The sequence below is a fragment of the Trachurus trachurus genome (genome assembly GCF_905171665.1).
Source record: "Trachurus trachurus genome assembly, chromosome: 1".
NCBI classification, from domain to species: Eukaryota; Metazoa; Chordata; class Actinopteri; order Carangiformes; family Carangidae; genus Trachurus; species Trachurus trachurus.
Genome location: NC_139891.1, coordinates 29,577,500 through 29,597,468, shown reverse-complemented (window position 1 = coordinate 29,597,468; position 19,969 = coordinate 29,577,500). Strand labels below are relative to the sequence as shown.

General features: G+C 41.7%; 1 protein-coding gene across 1 annotated transcript; it reads left to right on the top strand.

The window, feature by feature from the left end:
* The first annotated feature begins 9,051 nt into the window (after positions 1–9,051).
* On the top strand, positions 9,052–18,811 carry akap8l (A kinase (PRKA) anchor protein 8-like). Its single transcript, XM_083998520.1, has 13 exons — positions 9,052–9,202; positions 10,380–10,421; positions 10,728–10,980; positions 12,937–13,567; positions 14,147–14,264; positions 14,347–14,396; positions 14,583–14,613; positions 14,726–14,837; positions 15,134–15,275; positions 15,854–15,959; positions 16,065–16,195; positions 16,427–16,522; positions 17,385–18,811. Exons 1-13 carry the CDS (start codon positions 9,178–9,180, stop codon positions 17,895–17,897), a joined length of 2,250 nt encoding a protein of 749 aa, XP_083854646.1. The 5' UTR covers positions 9,052–9,177; the 3' UTR covers positions 17,898–18,811.
* Positions 18,812–19,969: the final 1,158 nt, after the last annotated feature.

Sequence of the window (19,969 nt, the reverse complement as noted above, 5' to 3'; positions counted from 1 at the left end):
AGGTGATGATGCCGTTATTTTACTCGTCCGGCCCATTTGAGATCAAATTGCGCCGCTGTATATGTGGCCCCTGAACCAAAATGAGTTTGACCCCCGGTTTAATGGACTAAATAAATTCAAACGATTCCCACTTACAGCCACTAGAGGGAGGTAATGAGCATCATCAGACAGCAGCAGAGCCCAGTGTAAGAGGTTTAGGACCATCACTTGTACACTATAGCGTGTGTATAGTGAAACATTGTAAGAACATATATACATTATAGCCCAAAGATTAATTTGTTGTTTTGCTTTTTTAATTACTTTATTTATCATCATTATACAATTTCACACGTGTACTGTTCTGTGTCTTCCTCTATTGATTTGTCTGTTTACTCTGCAGGTCCTGGGCCTGAGTCCTGTACCTGCAGCACAGAGACAGTCAGAACAGCAGAGGACAGGTTGTGATGGCTGTTTTTTGTTATTATTATTATTAATCACCCCTCTTAACAATGTTCCCTTTTGTCAAATTAATGTGTCCCTCACATAGATATTCTTTCATGCATGTATGAGATAGATGAAGATAGACCTTTGAACTGATATAATTTTGTGTATCTATCTGTTAACTCTCTGACTTAGACTGTATTTGTTCAGATAGATTATCATAACAGTTTTTTGAAGGCAATATGAGGTCTTCTCTTCTGCCTCCAAGTGGCCAGAAAAAGCAACACAGCTTGTAATAAACGTCATATAAATCCGCCTCCATCGCTGTTTTGAATTTAAGTGAGTTATTCAATCTGAGCAAAAAAAAGAGGTCACAATGCAAGTCAAGAAGGTAATAATGAAGCCCCGCCCACCCATCCAGCATCCACCAAGCCAAAAAAAAAAAAAGATAATTAGTTTGCCAAACTCAACAGCACGGACACACACAGAAAAGAAAATCCATCTAAATGACAAACAGATCTTGCGGATGAGCAATAAAATCATTTGCCTGGTGGAGGAAAAGGCCTGTTTACGACTGCACAGAGAGTCGGCACTGCTCTCCAGGATGTGGGGCGGACATGTTTCCTTGACAAGGATAATGAGAAGATTTCATGACCATAATTGCAGAGGATTCACCACAAGATGCAAAACCCCTGGTATACGCTTGACAAAAACTGAAAGGCCAGCAGAATACAAACATACAAAGACAAACCAGTGGAGCTGTACATGTATGGACCATGAGATATGTTCTTGTTTCTCTATTTTTTTTTTAAATAAATACATTTGAGGTTGTTTTCCTCTTCTCATCATCTTGTTTGTTCCATCGTTTTAAAGGTTTCATATAAATCTTAAAGGATACATTATTATAATATGATTACTATGGTGGTTGCACAGGCCATAAAGTGTAAAGGTCACAGTGTCACCTTATCATAGTAACTGTGAGTAACTCAAAACTGAACTCGGTAGCCTACATATTTGAAGGAAATTAACTTTGCTGATATCCATCCACCCACATACACTGTGAGTGCTAACTATTGCACCACACCACAATGATGTGTGTGTTCAGTGGATGTAAAATAGCTGCAAACAGTTGCAAGGAAGCGAAAGATATCTATCTATATCTATATATTTATGGCTGTGATGATGACACAAGGAGATCAAGTACGAGCATCTTTTCTTAGAACTGTAGCCATGGTATTATAATGCTGATTGTATTGGCTGCTCATATAGGCTGTGTTATACATATTCAATTCAACATTTATTGGCATATACATTAAAGGTGCAGTGTACAGCTAATGCAATGAATTGCATTCAGCCCTCAGTTATAATAAATAAGTATGAGAAAAATTCCATAACACAAAAATTAACAAATAAATAAGTAAAATAAGAAAAACTTTGCAATAAAAATATCTCCATAGTAGTAAAATCCATACATACATTCATATACACAGCCACTAAGTGCGACTGTTCAATAATATGACAGTCTGCGGATGAAAACTGTTGTAATTTATACACTTTCAAGGTTTTTAAATAGTGGGTTTAGTTGGGTTTACAGTTTCAGTTAAGTGTATCCTCTAACCTGTGTTGTTTATAGGTTAATGGTTTTCTGACTTTTTTATTTATTTATTTTAAAATCTATGTTTTTTTTTTCTTTTGCTGTTAAAATTCAGCTTTTTGGTGAAAATATTTCAAGTATTCTTGCTCTGTCTGGTTGATTTAACCAACATCACTGAGATGCTGTGGTCTGAGAACCAACAGGACGTTAAACAGATCAGTGAGATGTCCTTCACTGACCACAAACCAACGGGTGATAACACTTTGCTATACATATCTGCTCTGTTTTCACACGTTTCACACTTGTGCAGGAAACAACAAAGAGCAAAAACAATTAATAAAATAAATGAAATGCAATCAAAAAGCAAGTGCCAGTCGGTGGTGTCTCAGTGCAGGAGCAATGATTCTCGATTCTCGATCATTAGTTTATCACTGGAGGAGGAAGGAAATGATGTCACAGCTGCATGTTGAAATGTATGTTTCCCCACCCCTGCTCTATTCTGTCCATCAACTTATCGAGTTCTTTCAAGAGTCCGACTGGTGAGTTACATTTTTTGCTGTTGGTTATTATGCAGCTCTTCTGATTCATCAATTACAAATCCTGATATTAAATCAATTTTCTGATTAAAAACTGAAAGACTCCAGCCATGCTGTGGACACAAGCTGGATGTGTGTTCATGGGTTTCATCCTGTGCATCTCAGGTACGATTGTTAATCGTTTATTCATTGTAATACACTGTAATGTAATATGTATTATAGATTAGGTACAGTATGCTGTGTAATTATTAACTGTGCTAATGCAATAAACTTTTTAAAATGTCACATCATCATATAACTGTGATAAGTTAACAGTCAGTCTGTCCAGATGTTTGCTAATAAAATCTTCTATTCAAGAGGTTCAGGGCCAAAAAGAAAGCATCTGTGCTTTAAGAGGCTCAACGTTGCATCTGAACTGCTCGGCTGAACATCTCACCTCCAGCACAAAGTGGTTCACTGGGTACTTGAACCACTCTGAGTTAGTCCTGAACGAGCTGGCTGCAGATGGAAGAGTAATGTACAACATGACTGGAGAGGAAAATACAGCACTAACAGTCAAAGAGCTGAGAGAAAGTGATGCAAAGTCATACAGCTGTGGAGAAAACGCTGAACGTTCAGAGCTCTGGAAACAAAGGACTGAGCTCCATGTCGCAGGTAGAGTACAGCTGGTGTTATTTATCACTTTACAACTGCTACATCAAGTTTTAATTTTATTAATCATGGTTTCAGACCTGCAGGTGAAGGTGATTCCTACCACAGAGGAAAACAAAGTGACACTGATGTGTAGCACCAGCTGTCCTCTGACTGAAAACCCTGTAACCTACATCTGGTACAAGAACAGAGAGTATCTCTATAGCGACTGGTCTCCCTGGTACCAAGAGCTGGTCAGCAGTGATGACACAGTCAGATACTCCTGTGCTGTCAAAGGCTACGAGGATCTCAGAGCCCCTGAAGTTTCAGTGGGTGGGTGATACTAAAAACGTCAACTCAACAACATGCAAATCTCTGTTTAATATATTCATCAATTGTCATTTCTGCTTAATTAGACAACGTCACATCGACCTGCTTCAGTGTGACCTATGCTAAAGGAAAGATGTGTTCTTATCAGCATCAATCGGAGGATGAGCCCTGCTCCATCACATATCCCACAGGTTTCAGCCTCACCAAACCTACAGACAACCAATATACTGTAGCCAACACTGATAATGACAAAACTTGTGTTTTTTTTTTGTTTTTTTTCCATGTCTCAACAGAATTACAGGTTAAAAAGACTGCGGTGAAGAGCTATCTCAAAATGACCTGTGACAGCAGCTGTACTGAACTTCACCCTCAGACCTCCTATGTGTGGTACTGGGACAAGAAGTTATACAATGACTGTGAGAGTCAACACCTAACAGTGATGGAGTCCACTTTTGAGATTGTGTCTTGTGCTCTCAAAGGCCACGATGATCTGTACTCTGACAGCTTCTGTGAGTATGAAGAACCAACTTATCCAATTTATGAGCCTTTTTTAAGTATATTTTTTGGTCTTTTTGCCTTTATTTGACATTAGATACAGTTGACAGAGACGGTGATCATCTAATCGATTGCCGACTGTGCCGATCGGTGTCAATCCCCCAGTCTCTCTCTCCACTATCCTATCAATTACAGGCAAAAATGCCCCAAAAATATCTTAAACACTTGCTTTATACTTTTAAAAGAAGGAATGGTTCTTTTAAGTTTTACGTTGTGGAGTGGCCAGGTTTAATAGTGGTTGTGAATGTGCATGTGAAAAACTTTTAGTCTATAGCCTAATCATTTTTTTCAAATCATTTTATGATTTATAAGTTACACTCATGTATGCACACTCATAGTAGTACTTCTAGTGTCAGAGCAAGTTTAATGATTGATTTATTGATTTAGAAAATAGGCCTTGTATAAAGAAGACGGGACTGCTTCAATCAAACTGTCGATAAAAGTCTTTCATCTCTTCTCCAGGCCCTCAGGACAGGTGGTGTACGGTCAGTAATTATATCAGCAGAAGAATCTGTGTCCTGGAAGGACTCTCTGTGAACATTTCAAGTAAATACATTGAATACGAGACAGGTTATGGCAAATTGTGGTATAAATCAACAAGAACCAATGAGAAGAATTTGCTAAGTGAGCTGAAGGAAGATGGTCATGTGGAGTTTGATAACAGCATGAAAAATATCCACACGTTGAGAATCAACAACGTGGAGAGGAACGATTCTGGGCTCTATGTGTTCAAAGTCAAAGATCTTCTGGGCGATTGGAAAAAGTCTGAACGGTCTGGAGTGACTTTGGTGGTCACAGGTAATACTTCATTTTTAAAAAAATTATAACATCACATCTGTAATTCTGTTATTGCTTAACCATGGTCCAGCAGCAGTTTGAAGTTTACACTCAATAATACATAGTAACTACACAACTGAAGTTGGTGTCCTTTTTCTACATCTCGTCCTCGCCTACTTTAAGTCTTGAATCATACAGGTTATGTTCACTTTCAAATATTTTAAAAGGATAGTTCAACATTTTGGCAAATTGGCCCATTGCCATAATCCCTATAGTTTTAGGAGTAGGTTTGTTACCTTTAATTGTCGGTGCAAGCTATTTTTAGAACAGCGGAGCAGAGCCGCGAGCTGCTCAGAGCTACGCTACGGAGACTAATGGGATTTCTTGGTTTCCCTCATCAAACTCATCAAATACACAATCCAACAACTCCAAAACGCTCTGGTGGACAAGTTGTGACCTGCACATTCACCACGCTGTGAGATAATAACAGAACGTTACGAGACTGAGTTGTTTTAGAGGCAAATGTAGAGACTGCTTGCTGAAAAACTGTACCTGAAGGGAACACGCATCAGCGGTTTTACATGAATTTACCTCTAAAACAACTCTGTCTCGTAACGTTCTGTTATTATCTTATAGCGTGATGAATGTGCAGGTCACAACTTATCCACCAGAGCGTTTTGGAGTTGTTGGATTGTGTATTTGATGAGTTTGATGAGGGAAACCAAGAAATCCCATGAGCCTCCGTAGCGTAGCTCTGAGCAGCTCGCGGCTCTGCTCCGCCGTTCTAAAAATAGCTTGCACCGACAATTAAAGGACAAAACCTACTGCTGTGACTATAGGGATTATGGCAATGGGCCAATTTGACAAAATGTTGAACTATCTACATTTTTTTAACTGATAAACTATTTGAGCAAGAAATCAGGTCGACACAAGTACACAATCTGATCCATGGTCCAGTTTTTCATCTAGCCAGTTTTTTTGTTGTTGTTTTATTAAATTTGTATGTTATATATGTCATCTGAGATAAATGTTATGCACAAAAGTGTTCACACAGTATCTCTTTTATGTAATTTAGTGACCCATCTAATCATCTTTCAGGCCTGAAAGTGACAATGATTCCCTCTGCGGTGGTGACAGAGGGCCAGAGAGTCACACTGACCTGCACCACCAGCTGCCCTCTCCCCGAGGACACGGCCTACACTTGGTACCTGAACGGTCAACGCCTGGGGAACCAAAGCAAACACCTGCTTCTGGAGCCGGTCGGCAGTGAGCATGCAGGAAATTACTCCTGTGCTGTCGTCGCTGCCCACAACATCAGCTCATCCGATGAGGCCCTCATCGTCAACCGTGAGCATGACTCTCAGTACTTTCACAGACATAAATTATAGGCGACATCATTCACTCAACATCAGAACATTTTTAAAAACATTTAAAAACAACCAGTTGACCAAAGTGCTGTACATGATCAATCAACAGTTCAAACACCCAAATCAACATTCATGCTTCAACTCCACACATACACTAATGAAATGTCCAGATTCAACCCGAGTTAAAGCGATAGTTCAAAATTTTTCGACAAATTCGCCTATCACCATAATCCCTATAGTCATAGCAGTAGGTTCATTACCTTTAATTATTGGTGCATGTTGTTTTGAGATCGGCGGGGCAGAGACGTGAGCTGCTCAGTGAACATAATGGAAGTGAGCGGTACAGGTCCCCTGACCCTCATCAAACTCATCAAATACACAATCCAACAACTCCAAAACGCTCTGGTGGACAAGTTGTGACCTGCACATTCACCACGCTATGAAATAATAATGTAACATTACGACACATGAAGCAAATATTCAGAACTACTGTACTTGCGCTGTTGAAATCACGCAGCAGCCGTGTCTGAAATGTAGTTCCAGCTGCATTTGCCTCCAAAACAACTCCGCCTCGTAATGTTACATTATTATCTCATAGCATGGTGAATGTGCAGGTCACAACTTGTCCACCAGAGCGTTGTGGAGTTGTTGGATTGTGTATTTGATGAGTTTGATGAGGGACAGGGGACCTGTACCGTTCACCTCCATTGTGTTCGCTGAGCAGCTCATGTCTCTGCCCCGCTGATCTCAAAACAACATGCACCGATAATTAATAATGAACCTACTTCTATGACTATAGGGATTATGGCAGAGATGAATTTGCCAAAATGTTGAACTATCCCTTCAAAGGTCAAGGAGAAGAGGTGTGTCTTTAGCAATGACTTGAACTGTTGGATGTTTTCATCAGTTTTTATGAAGGAAGGAAGTTTGCTCCAGAGCCTGGGTGCAGCCACCGCGAAGCCTCAGTTGCCTTTACATTTGAATTTGAATCTTGGATTATCCAGAAGAAGCTGGTTAGAAGACCTTGTCATTCTGACTGGGTCTTGAAGGCTTAAAAGGTTACATAAATATGGTGGCACTAGTCCAGTTAAAATCTTAAAAACAAACAATGAAATCGGGAGGCCAAAACTACTGTTAGGTGATCACAGCTTCTCTTAAAAGGCATGTAAACCCAGATATGGTTCAGAAAAGGGACACAACATACAATTATATGTCTTACTTGTTAATGTATATGAAATAAACCTACAACTATCTCTCTCCAGCCCGTGAGATATCGGTGAAAGTACTGAATGTGATAAAACTGATTCTAATATCAGTCGTCGTGCCTGCTGTGTTTGTGCTCTACATTTGGACGAGGTAAAAAAAGAAAAGAAAAAGAAAATCTTCTTGTTGACTAAATAAGTCTGTTTTTAACATTAATAATCTGAAAAAAAAAAAAAAAACAGGAAGAAAACTCGTGCCTTCAATGCTGGAGGAAGTGGCAAATCACAAACTGGACAGGTGAGAGCAAAACATGAGCCCTAGTATACTGTACATCCATGTGTGTGTGTGTGTGTGTATGTGTGTGTTGTCTCCCAAGTCACCTGCTGTCTCTGTCCTTTGGTAGAACCCGGTGTACGAGAGCATCCCACTCGGGCCCATTAGTCCTGCAGCACCAATGGACGCAGCAGCGCAGTCGGACGGCACTATCGAACACAGGGGATATACTACTGTATACTATATTTAGTTTCCTTAGCAACCACTTTGGGTCCGGAGGCGAGCCTCTTATCTCCAGCTGATTCAAAGAGCTCGTGATGATAAAGTCCTTTTGCATGTCAATATCAGACATGCTTGTTAACTTCCTGTGGAACGAGCAGTGAAATGTATGACACTGCTGCCATAATTTACTTTTCTTTTTCCCTTCTGCTTCTGCTTTTTTGTTGTTGTTGTTTTTTTTCAAAATATTACTTATTTACTATGATGTTTATAACAGACAACACTGTCTGGTGACAACTGCTAGGCAGCAGTATCTTTGATGTTAGAGATGGTTGTGATGTTAAAGATTTTTATTTTATTTTATTTTTTTAATAAAACTTAGTTTGAACCTAATATATTGCTGTGGGCTTATGGCAGTATCATTGCAAGTATTCAACATTGCGCTGTTTGAATAAAGTGTTCCTCCACATTCATGTTTTGATTGAGACTTTTAATTTTGAAATTATGCTCTTTTATATATTATATTATATTATATTGTGGAGGAGGAGGAAGTGGGGGTCTTTGATGTTAGAGATGGGGACATTTTTTCTAAATAAAACTTGGTTTTAACCTAATATGAGGCTGCGGACATATATAAATATAAAATGTTTATAGGGCATATTGATTTGTCGGGTCCATGCCTATGTTCCCACAGCCTTAAGTTCCCACAGCCCTATGTTCCCACAGTTCTAAGATTTTTCTCAAAATTAGGCCCTATGTTCCCACTGGACTCTCTCTACCTATCTGGACTCTATCTATATGGCCTGTCTAGCCTCTACTGGCTCTTTTTACTAAACTTAACCAACTCTTTTCTTCATTGCCTAAACCCAACCAATGGTGGGACCAAAGGGCTGTGGGAACATAGGGCCTAATTTTCAGTGACAACAAAAGTTAGAAATGTGGGAACATAAGGCTATGGGAACATAGGAATGACCCCGATTTTTGTCATTTCATTCAAATTTCAAGATAATGTCTTTGGGTCTTGGACTGTCCAGTTTTATTGTAGATACATTTTTCCATCGCTCTGGTTCTCTTGTAACAATATTATACGTCACCAAGTACGTATGACGTAGCGAGGCCTTTGCGTCGGTCGGTACGTAAGGTCGCAGTTCTTCGGAGGAGCGTCACTGCACTGGCGGTGGCTCGACTCTCCACTGCTGTTCCAACCACGACCGGAGCTGCTGCAGCCTGAGTGTGTGTCGCATTGTGTGTGTGAACAGCTCGCTGAATAATCATGGACGGCCGAAGCTACGGTTCTGGTGAGCACACGACCGGTTACTACACACCGCACTGCTGGTGTGATAACGACTAATCTCCGGTGCCGACAGCGTTGCTGTGACGACCGTTACTAATGGATTTTTTTTTTTTCGGTTAGCCCCATTATCATTGTGTTAGCTACTAGCATCTGCTCGCCGGCAGCACCAGTGAGTCAACCTATAGCCTTGTGTTGCAGAAACAAAGAAGCGTTGGCTAAGCGATAAGAAATAACAACAGCCTGCTGTTGTATTATTTTCTAAAATGACTTTAAATGAGAGGAAACGGAAAAGAAAAAAAAATAGGCCCGACGAAACACAGCTAGCTGTTAGCCACTTCGACAACAGAGAGGGGTTGTGCGGCCCGGCCCATTGTTGGGTTGATGTAAGGGCGTGTTAGTTAGGTGCTTGGTGATAACATAAGCAGGGTAATTCTGTTAAAATGAAGGCTAAGTGGGATATTTAAGAAAAGGGGGAAAAAAAACTTCCTAAGGCTTGTTATTAAAATGGCCGCCTCATCAGAAATGCCCTCAAAGCTTGATCTATTTTTACATTAACTTACACAAATACTGCTGTGGCAAATCAACGATTTGTTGCAAACCAAGAAAACGGACTGAAATTAGATGAATTGTTTATTCATAGAAACAAATAACAGGGCTCCAGACTAACTTTTTTTTTGTTTTACCAGGAGCACAGTGGCCCCTAACTTAAAATTTTGGGAGTGCAAGCAGAACATTTATGGCCGCATGCTGTAGATGGATTTGCAAAGCAAATATTTAGGCTACATTTCCTTCTCATTTATGATCCTCACATACATTGGCCTGACACCTGTTAAGAGAGATTACAGATTTTTTGAGTCGCCCCTTACACGTTTCACCAAAAAACGGCAAATTTTCTGGTTGCACATGCGTAAAAGTAGAGTAGAGTAAACTTGCATCTCAAATTTTAGGGGCAAAATGCCTCCATTTAGGGGCAAGTCTGGAGCTCTGAATGACTTGTGGTTGATGAATCCTGGGAAATTTGCATTGTAATTTATCAGATCGACAATTCAGTTCTTGGATTTGCCGAAAATAATTTATATAACTGAGTTAGTGACCAAATGTCTTCTTTATAAGTTAAGTTTTCAGTATATCATACACTAATTCACATTTTGCTAATTCAAACCCATTATCCTCTTTTCTAGGTTACTCCAGTTGGGGAGGTGGAGGCGGGTCAGGCAGCAGAGGTAAGGGAACGAGTGGAACATAAATAGACACTCAACACTTGAGCTGTGGCCAATATGATGTTTTTTTTGTTATCTTAGAGCTAGAATATTGAGAAAACCATGCAATTATGTGTAACTGCTATTGGTATTGCAACTGTAATGTCTAGGAAAGGGGGGGGGGGGGGGGGGGGGGGGTCATTTGTTTAGTAGCATCTGCACATGTCATATCCATCAGTTGAATCCTAAGTAAATCACAGCTGAGCTATAATTATGGTAAGGGAGGTGATGGCGGTCACATTACTGTATTTTTAATCTTGACTATTTCAGGTTCTGGTGGCTTCGACCTGTATGGGGGAGGTTATAAGGACTCCATGTCTGGGCTCGGGGGCTATGGAGGTGGTGGAGGAGGAGGAGGAGGAGGTGGGGGCGGGGGTGGCGGCCACATGAAGAGAGGTCTCTCGGGCGCATCCCTGCTCTCATCCTCAAGCAACCATGCAGATGCAGTGATTGCCAAGATCAACCAGCGCCTGGACATGCTCACTCAGTTGGAGGGGGGGTTGAAAGGTTCCCGGGGGGACAGGTAAAACACTTTCTCTTCGTATTGATCCATACCATCTCCATCTGTTAGACACTACTACCACACATCCATGCCAGCAGTCGTATTGTATAAGCTCCGCCACAAGTGCCTCTCATTGCTTGAAGTTAAATGACATAACACATGTCATAATGTGGCATCTTGTTGGTTGAAAACGTTGTTTCTGAATGTTACTTCATGCCTGGACAGTATCCAACCAGTTACATGTTGCTTGCATTTAGATCCATTTGATAGGAGTTCTCAGCAAATACCTTGATTCACATTTTGCTGTGATGCAAAAGATGATTAGGCCTTCTGATGCTATTGATCGTTTGATTCTATTACTAGTGGTGTGCATCTTCACTGGCCTCAAGATTCGATTGTTTGATGCATCACATCTTCAATTTTCTATGTTGCCACACATGGCTTTTTCATTATTTAACATAAATAACATACTTTTTATTTATTTACATAAAATAAGATATACATTTTCATTTAAATGCATTTCCACAATACAACAGAGTCTGAACACACAAAGAAAAAGAAAAGGCCTAGCCTACTTAAAAGTGCAAGTGTTAATTTCTCAAAGACAAAACGTAAACCTAAGCATTGTGCCTTAAAATGAAATAAATCACTGTCTCTGTTTGTGAACAACATCATCAAACTTGAATGAATTATTTGAATTTAAAATCGATTATGTGACACAACTGCATCTATTCAGAATCTCGATGCATCTTTGAAACGATTATTTTCGGCGCCCCCTAGTCTTGTCCTAGTTTGGTTCCTGTGGTAGAGCAGAGTTCTGTAAAATCTATGGGGAAAAAAACAAAACAAAGACCCATCAATGTGGTTGGAAAGTTTGTTGTTATAGTTTCAGAGTGGTGAGGCTGTCCTGTAAATCTGGGTAGGTTTTTTTTAGGTTTTTACTCACATTTCACACTCATAGTCTTGGTGAAACTCTTGGTGTATGCCTCAGTTCCTGTTTGGGATGAAAAGGGTGTGAGTTGCTCACCGCCTGCATTTGAATGCCTCAGCATCTGAGGAGGCTTTGTTTTGCTCCCCATTTGCTGTGTCGTCGTTGTTTGTCTTGTTTGCTGGGAAAGAAATGTTGTGACCCCTCTAAACCGTTAGCTGTTGTGAACATGCATGGCCTCTCATCGGAGGCGCAGTTACAGACCCACTTTTTCCGATTTTTCTGCCAGCGCAGACATCCTTGCACATGAAGCCAGTCCATCTCTACGTAGCACTCCTTCAACATTGCTTTTGTCTTGACTTTGTGTTTGTGTCCATACACTCTGTTTCTCTCATCCTCCACGTGACCTAACCCTCTGCTCTGGCTTTAGGTTGCACTAGAGTGATGAGTTTTCAGAAATTAGCTTGATATTACCCCGTCAAGCTGAAGTATGTATTGAAGGTTGCCTGCTGTATTTAAAAAAATAAATAAATAAATAAAAAAAAATCGTTAATCCTGGGGAAAAAGCCTTTTTCAGTTTATAGTTCCCTCCCCCCTCCCTGTGTAATCACTATAAACCAGTCACTTTCCAGGATGTTGCACTTGTCTCAGGGCATTGCTGGTTCTGACGGACCACGTTCGTGCCTATTCAAGGATTCAGTGCCGATCCTTTCAACAAGGAATTGGGTTAAAGAAACTGCATTTCCCTAATCTGCAGGATACTCCCAACAGAAAAAGTGGTTGGAAGAAAGTAGGCCAAATCATAAGAGAAATGTCATTTCTATATAACGAAAGACCACAAGCAGAGTATTAACTTGTTTTGGATCATTCATTTCTGATCTAATGGAGTTGAAAATGAAATAAAGCTGGGAGTGACAAGAAAACCAAACAGAGAAAGCGAGAGACCACGGAGGAAAAGGAAAAGCAGGTGGAGAAATCCAAACCTGACTGCCCTCCCTGCCTCCCTTGCTCTCTGCTTTTCTCTATCAACCCTCTCCTCCCTCCCGCAGGTTTGACCAGTACGAGTCATTCGACTCGCGCGTCTCCAGTCTTACCTCCTCCCGAGATCTCTACAGATCCGGCGGCGGTAGCTATGGTTATGGTGACGGCCGCGGGGACAACCTGCTGCTGGGTCAGCGAGGAGGCTCGGGCTTCGGAGGGGGAATGGGGCTAGGGGGAGGAGGAGGCTTTGACAGCCCCTCCTCTTCCTATGGAGTCGCTAAAATGCGACAGAATATGAGGGAGTCCTTCAACAGTGGCCAGGGAGGAGGCTCTGGAGGTGGAGGAGGAGGAGGAGGAGGAGGAGGAGGATGGGCTGGAGCAGCTGGCCGACGGTCCCCTAGAAGGGGCGGAAGTGCCGGGGGTCGAGGAGGAGCTGGAGGAGGGTTCGGAAGCCGCAGGTCTGACCCCGCTCCGTTAGGCGGTGGAAGGGGAAGTGGCGGTGGTGGCCAGTCCCACCACGGCCACTCTCCAGGAGGTGGTAGAGGCAAGCTCCCATCCCTCCTGTCCAACCGCATGTACCCCGACAGTGGGGGCTTCCATCAGGGATCCGCCCAGGGGCCTCACGACTTCCCTGGGAGGCACTTTGGAGGGGGCCCACGGGCCGGCCGCCAGCGAGTCCGCAAGAGACCCCTCAACAAAGTAAGTACCTCCAGCAAAATAAGACCTCCTCAGACACCGGGAAAAGGTTAAGCAGCCCCTTTCTGATTCCCTCCTGTTTGTATCCTCAACCTACCGGCAGCTCAGCCTAAAGTGCAAGTACCTGCTATGTGCAATCTAAAACAATCTGCCACAAACAACCCCACCCCCCACCCCCCCCGACACATTTGACACATTACCTGCTCATAAAACTCTGCCCAGCTCTTATTTAATGTGGTCAGAACAGAAGTGCCTCATGGCATGTTAACGGCAAGTGACCCTTCTCTCTGCCCAGTTCTCTGTCTTGTTTACCTGTGGGGATGTTGATTTCAGTTCCTTTTCTTTCTTTTTTCTTTCTTTTTTTTTGGTACTTTTAAGGATAACGTCACTGATGAGCAACGCCCAGAGAACAAAGTCATATCAAGTCTGCTAATTGGCTTTCAGTAGCGCTGAGTCTAGAATTCATTGATGTACTGATGATGATGAGTTCTGGTTGTATTGTTTACAACCTTTTTTTTTTTGTTTTGTGTTTTGGGCCACAAGTTGTAATTGTGAGTGCAAATTGATGTTTGTCAACTGTAGCAGGTGAAGCCACAACGTGAGGTCCAGAAGAAGAGAAAACAGATGCTCTCTCCCGCCGATGAGCCCGAGTCCAAGATAAACAAGACAGACAGTGCAGAGCCGGAAGTTAAACAACAAGGTAGCAACTGAAACTATTAGTGCTAATAAGTAATAACCATCATGTTGTCGGTCTGGGTCTAACGTTTGTTCTGTTTCTACAGAGCAAGTTGAGAAACATAGTGATGACAGTGAACCGAAGGCTGCAGCTGAGGTGAGCACATTGATGCTATTAGACCGGAGCTCTGGTCCAATCTGGTTTCTTGGTGGTGGTTTTGCATATATTCATGCATCAAATATCTACACCACTTGATTTAATTGAACAAGACTGTTTCTTCAAATGTAATTAATTGATGTCATCGGAGCCTTTTTCTAAACTGCGCAACATCTTTCTTTTCAGGAGACAAAACCGGCAGAAGAAGGAGATAAAGGTAAGATCACATGTTACTTTTGTTTTTTTAAATTCCTTTCTTTGTCTTGTGCTATAAGCCTTTTCCTGGATATCTCAGTACATCTAACATCAACCCTTGTGCTGTCGATTAGCTGCACCCAAACAGGACGAGAAGAAAAAGCCTCAGGGCAAGCAGCCGCAGACCCCGGTCCAAAGCCAGGACAAACACCCCAAAATGAGAAAGAGAAGGGGCTTCCTGGAAAGGTGAGAGGACCTGTGTTTTGATACATTTTCCTTTCCCTTCCTTCTCATCTTTTCTTTGTTTTTATGTATCAATTCACTTGAAAAAACATTTATTTTACCCTTAAAACACGTATCTGGAATTAAGCTTTTTTATTTTCATTCTGTAATTGATCCATTTTCACATGATAACGGCTGATCATTTAGATTTTTGTCCAATTAACTTTCTTCTACATCTCATCTCGACTGTCTGTCCCCTTTTCCAATGGGTTTTTGGACTAAGACTTTAAATTAATTGTTTTTTTGTTTGGTTTTCACAGGGTGATGTTTGCCTGCTCTGTGTGCAAGTTCCGTTCTTTCTACAAGGAGGAAATGGAAACTCATCTAGAGAGTCGCTTCCACAAGGACCACTTCAAGTTCCTTTCCGGCCAACTGTCCAAGCCCACAACAGACTTCTTACAGGTGACTTAGATCCGTCGGACACTGAAGCATCATGGCTTCAATTTCACCAGATGTGCACCATGTAAATGTCAACATTCAGATGTATACATAGCTCCTTACATGCTGTGTAATTATACACATGAATGTTGTCTAACAAATTGCACTACAGTGTATTTCTAGTTGTGGCTGTTTTTCTCTCTCTCTCTCTGTGGGATTTGTCATCAAAGCCTCTACTTAAGGAAGGAACTCCCACAGTTTCTCGTTATAATTATTGGAAGATTTACAAATTCTCTAAAGCAAAAACAATCTCACCACAAGATCCACCGTCATGTAAAAGTGTGTTGTTTTGTGGTGAGGTTCACCAGTTGCAGTTTCTAAATTTAAGAAGAACTTTCACTCTCAGGATGTAAGAGGAATGGAACCACACATGTGGAAACCCCCCGCTTAATGCTGCTAATGCTTTGTAGGTTTAGGATTTGTGGTTCAATTTACAAGGGAAGGTTAGCTTGACAGGGGCGACTGATGCTGCATTTTCCTGACTCACTTGGAGAATACGAAAAGTGGTGATGTGACTAAACTGTGCTGCTGTGTTTCTGTAGGAGTACCTGCAGAATAAGTTTAAGAAGACAGACCAGAGGGTCAGCCAACTGGAAAACCACAGTGCTGCCATCTGTCAGGTGTACAAAGAGCAGGACCTCACGAGGGGTAAGCAGTGTGTGCGTGTGTGCGCCCTTGTGTTTGTGTTAATTCACCCAACACAGAACAGACAAACTGCTTTGCTGATCATGACTGTTTGCAACACGTCTGTAGATCTTGGGATGGAGCACTTCATGAGGAAGGTGGAAGCTGCTCACTGCGCAGCGTGTGACCTCTTCATCCCCATGCAGCCTCATCTGATACAGAAACACATCAAGTCTGCTGACCACAACTACAACAGGAAGGTATGGCACATTATCCCACCTCTGGATCATTCAGCCCAACTAATTGAAGAAAATGTAAAAAAAAAACAAAAAAAAAAACAACCACAGTTTTTGTTCAGTCTGTTGCTCTTGGTGGTGTTGTGTTAGATTAAAAGTCCTGTACTGACTGATACTGTACTATAATGATGGTTTTCCTTTCAATGTTTTCGCTGGGTCCTGTCTGATGTGTGTCTGTCCTCTGTTTTATCCAAGGGGATGATGGAGCACTCCAAGAGGGCCAGTCTGTCAGTGGCTCGTAGCATCCTCAACCACAAGCTCATTGGCAAGAAGCTGGAGAGTTACCTCAAGGTGTGTACAGTGTCATGTGTCTGGTTCAGGGGCCGGTGAGCTCAACACACTGCATGAGCACTAGATTTACTCTAATGTGCCTTCTGTTATTTGCTTTGCAAATAGGAATAAGGAAACCAGCTTTTGGCCACAGTGTTATTTCACATGTTAAACCACAGAAAGCTGTTTTACTAGAGAACAGCCCGGTGCAGTATCATGAAAATATGGGGTGATTTAAAATGATAGCAAAGTCTTTGTTTTTGGTTATGCATAACATCAAATAGGTTAAATAGCTACGATGATGTCAATGCATTTACCTGTTGGCACTGCAACAAATCAAACTACCCATGTAGAAGTGTAGGTTAATCTGCTGTAGGAGCTCCCTGCACGCTCAGATTAAACCAAGTCGATGTTTTTCCTGTGTGTGTGGATCGTATAGCTGCAGGAGAAAGACGAGCCTTTGTGCTCTCCTCTGATATTAGACACTGGAGTAATAATACTCTGTGTATATTCTCCTGGATGCACCTCAGCACACACTTAATGATTGAGTTACATAGGAACGTCACAACAGACGGTACAGGCTGAGCGAGTTTAACTTTGAACATGGGCAGAAGGTGTTAAGTCATTTTTTGTTCCACTTTATTTATATAACACGTTTTTAAAAACAACAAGGTCACCAAAGTGCTGCACAACAGATACAAAACAGTAAAATAAATAAAGTTAAAATGCAGTAAATTAAAAGCATATGTGTAGTTAGAGAGCAACACTTGAAAATCTGGAGATCAGCTCACTGCAGAGCACATTGTTGCCATAACCATAATAACAATAAACGCACATGCACAGAGACAAACACATATACTTACAAGCTTTCTTTCATTGACAGGGTGAAAACCCGTTCACCGGGAACCAGGACGACCAGGACCCTGAAGACTGCATGGCGATGGACGTGTCGGAGATGGATTTAACCGGCGAGGCGGCGGACGGTCAGACCGAGGAGGCAGCGGACGGTCAGACCGAGGAGGCCGACGGTGAGACCGAGGCGGTGGCAGTCAAAGAAGAGCCAGCGGAGGAGGAGGAGGAGGGAGAGAAAGACCAAGAGGCGGCGGCGGGCGACGAGGCGGCGGAGGACGCAGCAGAAGCAGCAGAAGCAGCGGAGGTGAAGACAGAGGTGAAGATGGAGGAGGGGCTAGAAACGGAGGGAGACGAGGACCAGGGGAACCAGGACCAGGAGGAAGGCTTCGAGGTGGGAGAGGAGGAGGAGGAGGAGGAGGGCTTCGTCGTGTACGAAGAGATTGACCGGGATAGAGTGGAGGATGAGGAGGAGGATGAAGGAGTGGAGGCAGAGGATGAAGGAGTGGAGGCAGAGGTTGGAGAGGAAGAGAAGACGGATGAATGACTCTTACACCCAGATGTGTGACCTCTCAACTTCTAACATCTGTCAGGACCAGTCAGTGACTCCCACTGTCCCATCAACCCAACTTCATTGCCAGGCATATTAAGACATGCATACCTGTTTCCATTGTCTAATGACTATGAGCTTGTGTGTTAGTTTTTTTTTTTTTGTTTGTTTTTTAAAGGAACAGTTCCACATTTTGGGAAATACTACTGTTCACTTTCTTGCAGAGATTTAGATGATAAGATACGTCACACTACTTTGCTCTCTCACATCTGCCAACCTGCTGTATCCTCAGGTGTTGGTCGACTTATTGTGCTTTTGAGAGCCAGACTCCAAACAACACTATCAGCTTCAAACTCAACGCACACGAACCTCTATCAATCTTCTCGTCGGACACTTGCAAAGAAAGACAAAGTGTATTTCCAAGAATGTCGGACTATTTCTCTAATACTTTTTTTTTTGTTGTGCCTTTTTGTCAAAAATGTTTTTACTTTAGATTTGTTTAGAGTCCGTTAAGAAACATGAGTATTGTACATTTGGGATATTGTGTTCTTTTTTTCTCAGAGTGGACACAACCTAATTAACATCTAGTCTGTTGCTGTTCATTCATGATGACTGGATGGTTTTCTCCCCACCTTTTGGTAAATTCTACAACAGGATGTTTTTTTTTCCTCTACAGCTGCAGTGACTGAGATAATTGAGACTGTGGACTGTCTGTAGAATAAGTATTGGAGAGTATGGGATGTGCAGTACGGATGTCTGTCATGTCTTCAACAGTTTTGTTTCGCTCTGAGTAAGAAATAAACTTGTTGAATAAATCTCTGCTTCACTGTTTTGTATCAAAGGTTTTAACGCCGTGTTATTTGAGCGACTGACTTCACCTACGTTGATTCAAAACCAGATTGTCGACAAACAACAAAAGCAGAAGTAGGTCTGATCATCTGAATACAAATGTAACTCCTGGTTCAACTGGGTCGTCGGGTTCTTTACAAACTATAAATCACACCTTTCATAACCATTCAGCAGTTTGCGGCTTCTATTCATCTTGTTTACTCTTTTGGGGTTGCAATTGTAAAGCTAGTCCTTTGAAGAAGCAGTTCAACGTGACCGGTTTGTCTGTTTCTTTCTTTTCACTGATTCTTGGATTTAATATCACTCCTTCCTCCTTTAGTCTGAACACATTTTTTGTTAGTTACTAATGATCATAAAGTAAAGAGGCTGTTTATTTACTCTTTGCTACAGGTGTAGTATTTACCTCTTTGCATACAATCAACAAAACACAGAGCTTAGGGATTTGCATGTTTTTACAACTGTCTTAAATTCCATTTGTCAGTATTTTTAGAAAGCTGCAGAGATTACACTATTTTATGATGCTTTTTGTCTTTTATGATAATTGATCTTTCTTGCACTTTGTCCTCTCTACTGATTCCTGCTCAGGAGGTCTGGGGGTCGCTGGACTAGAGCCTGTTTTATGTGACGGCTGACATCTCTTTTCAGAACGGCAAATGCCTGCAAAGACACCCAGAACACTATTAGACAAATTATTATGACAAAAAAGATCACAAAGATTCACAATATAACTTATAAAGAGACACAAAATGAGCACAGTGACATATAACACTACCACAGAGACACAAACGACTACAAATAGACTCAAAATGTCCAATACAGGACACATTACAACAGCAAAGAGATCTAAAGGGGCTTCATATAGAGACAGGGAACCAAAAATCATCCATGATAAAAATAAAAAAAAAAGTCCCTTTAATTCTTATCAAAGAATCAGAGACACATCCACTTTTTTTTTAGAGAGAGAACTGGAATAAATAACACGTCTTAATGGTTGTAGTTTGCTTGCGCAGTTTATTTACCGCATCTTTATTGAAAAAAAAAAGTATAAAATACATGATTTGTATGAGAGACTCTGACCTGTTGTGTGGAGTTGAAATGATTGCATGATGTTGCGCGATGTTGCCCGGGGAGATGTGTGTGTGTGGGGAGAGGAGGCGGAGTCTCGCGGTGACATTTCGGCTGACAAACGACCAGCGCCGCCCCCTGTGCGTCTGACGTCA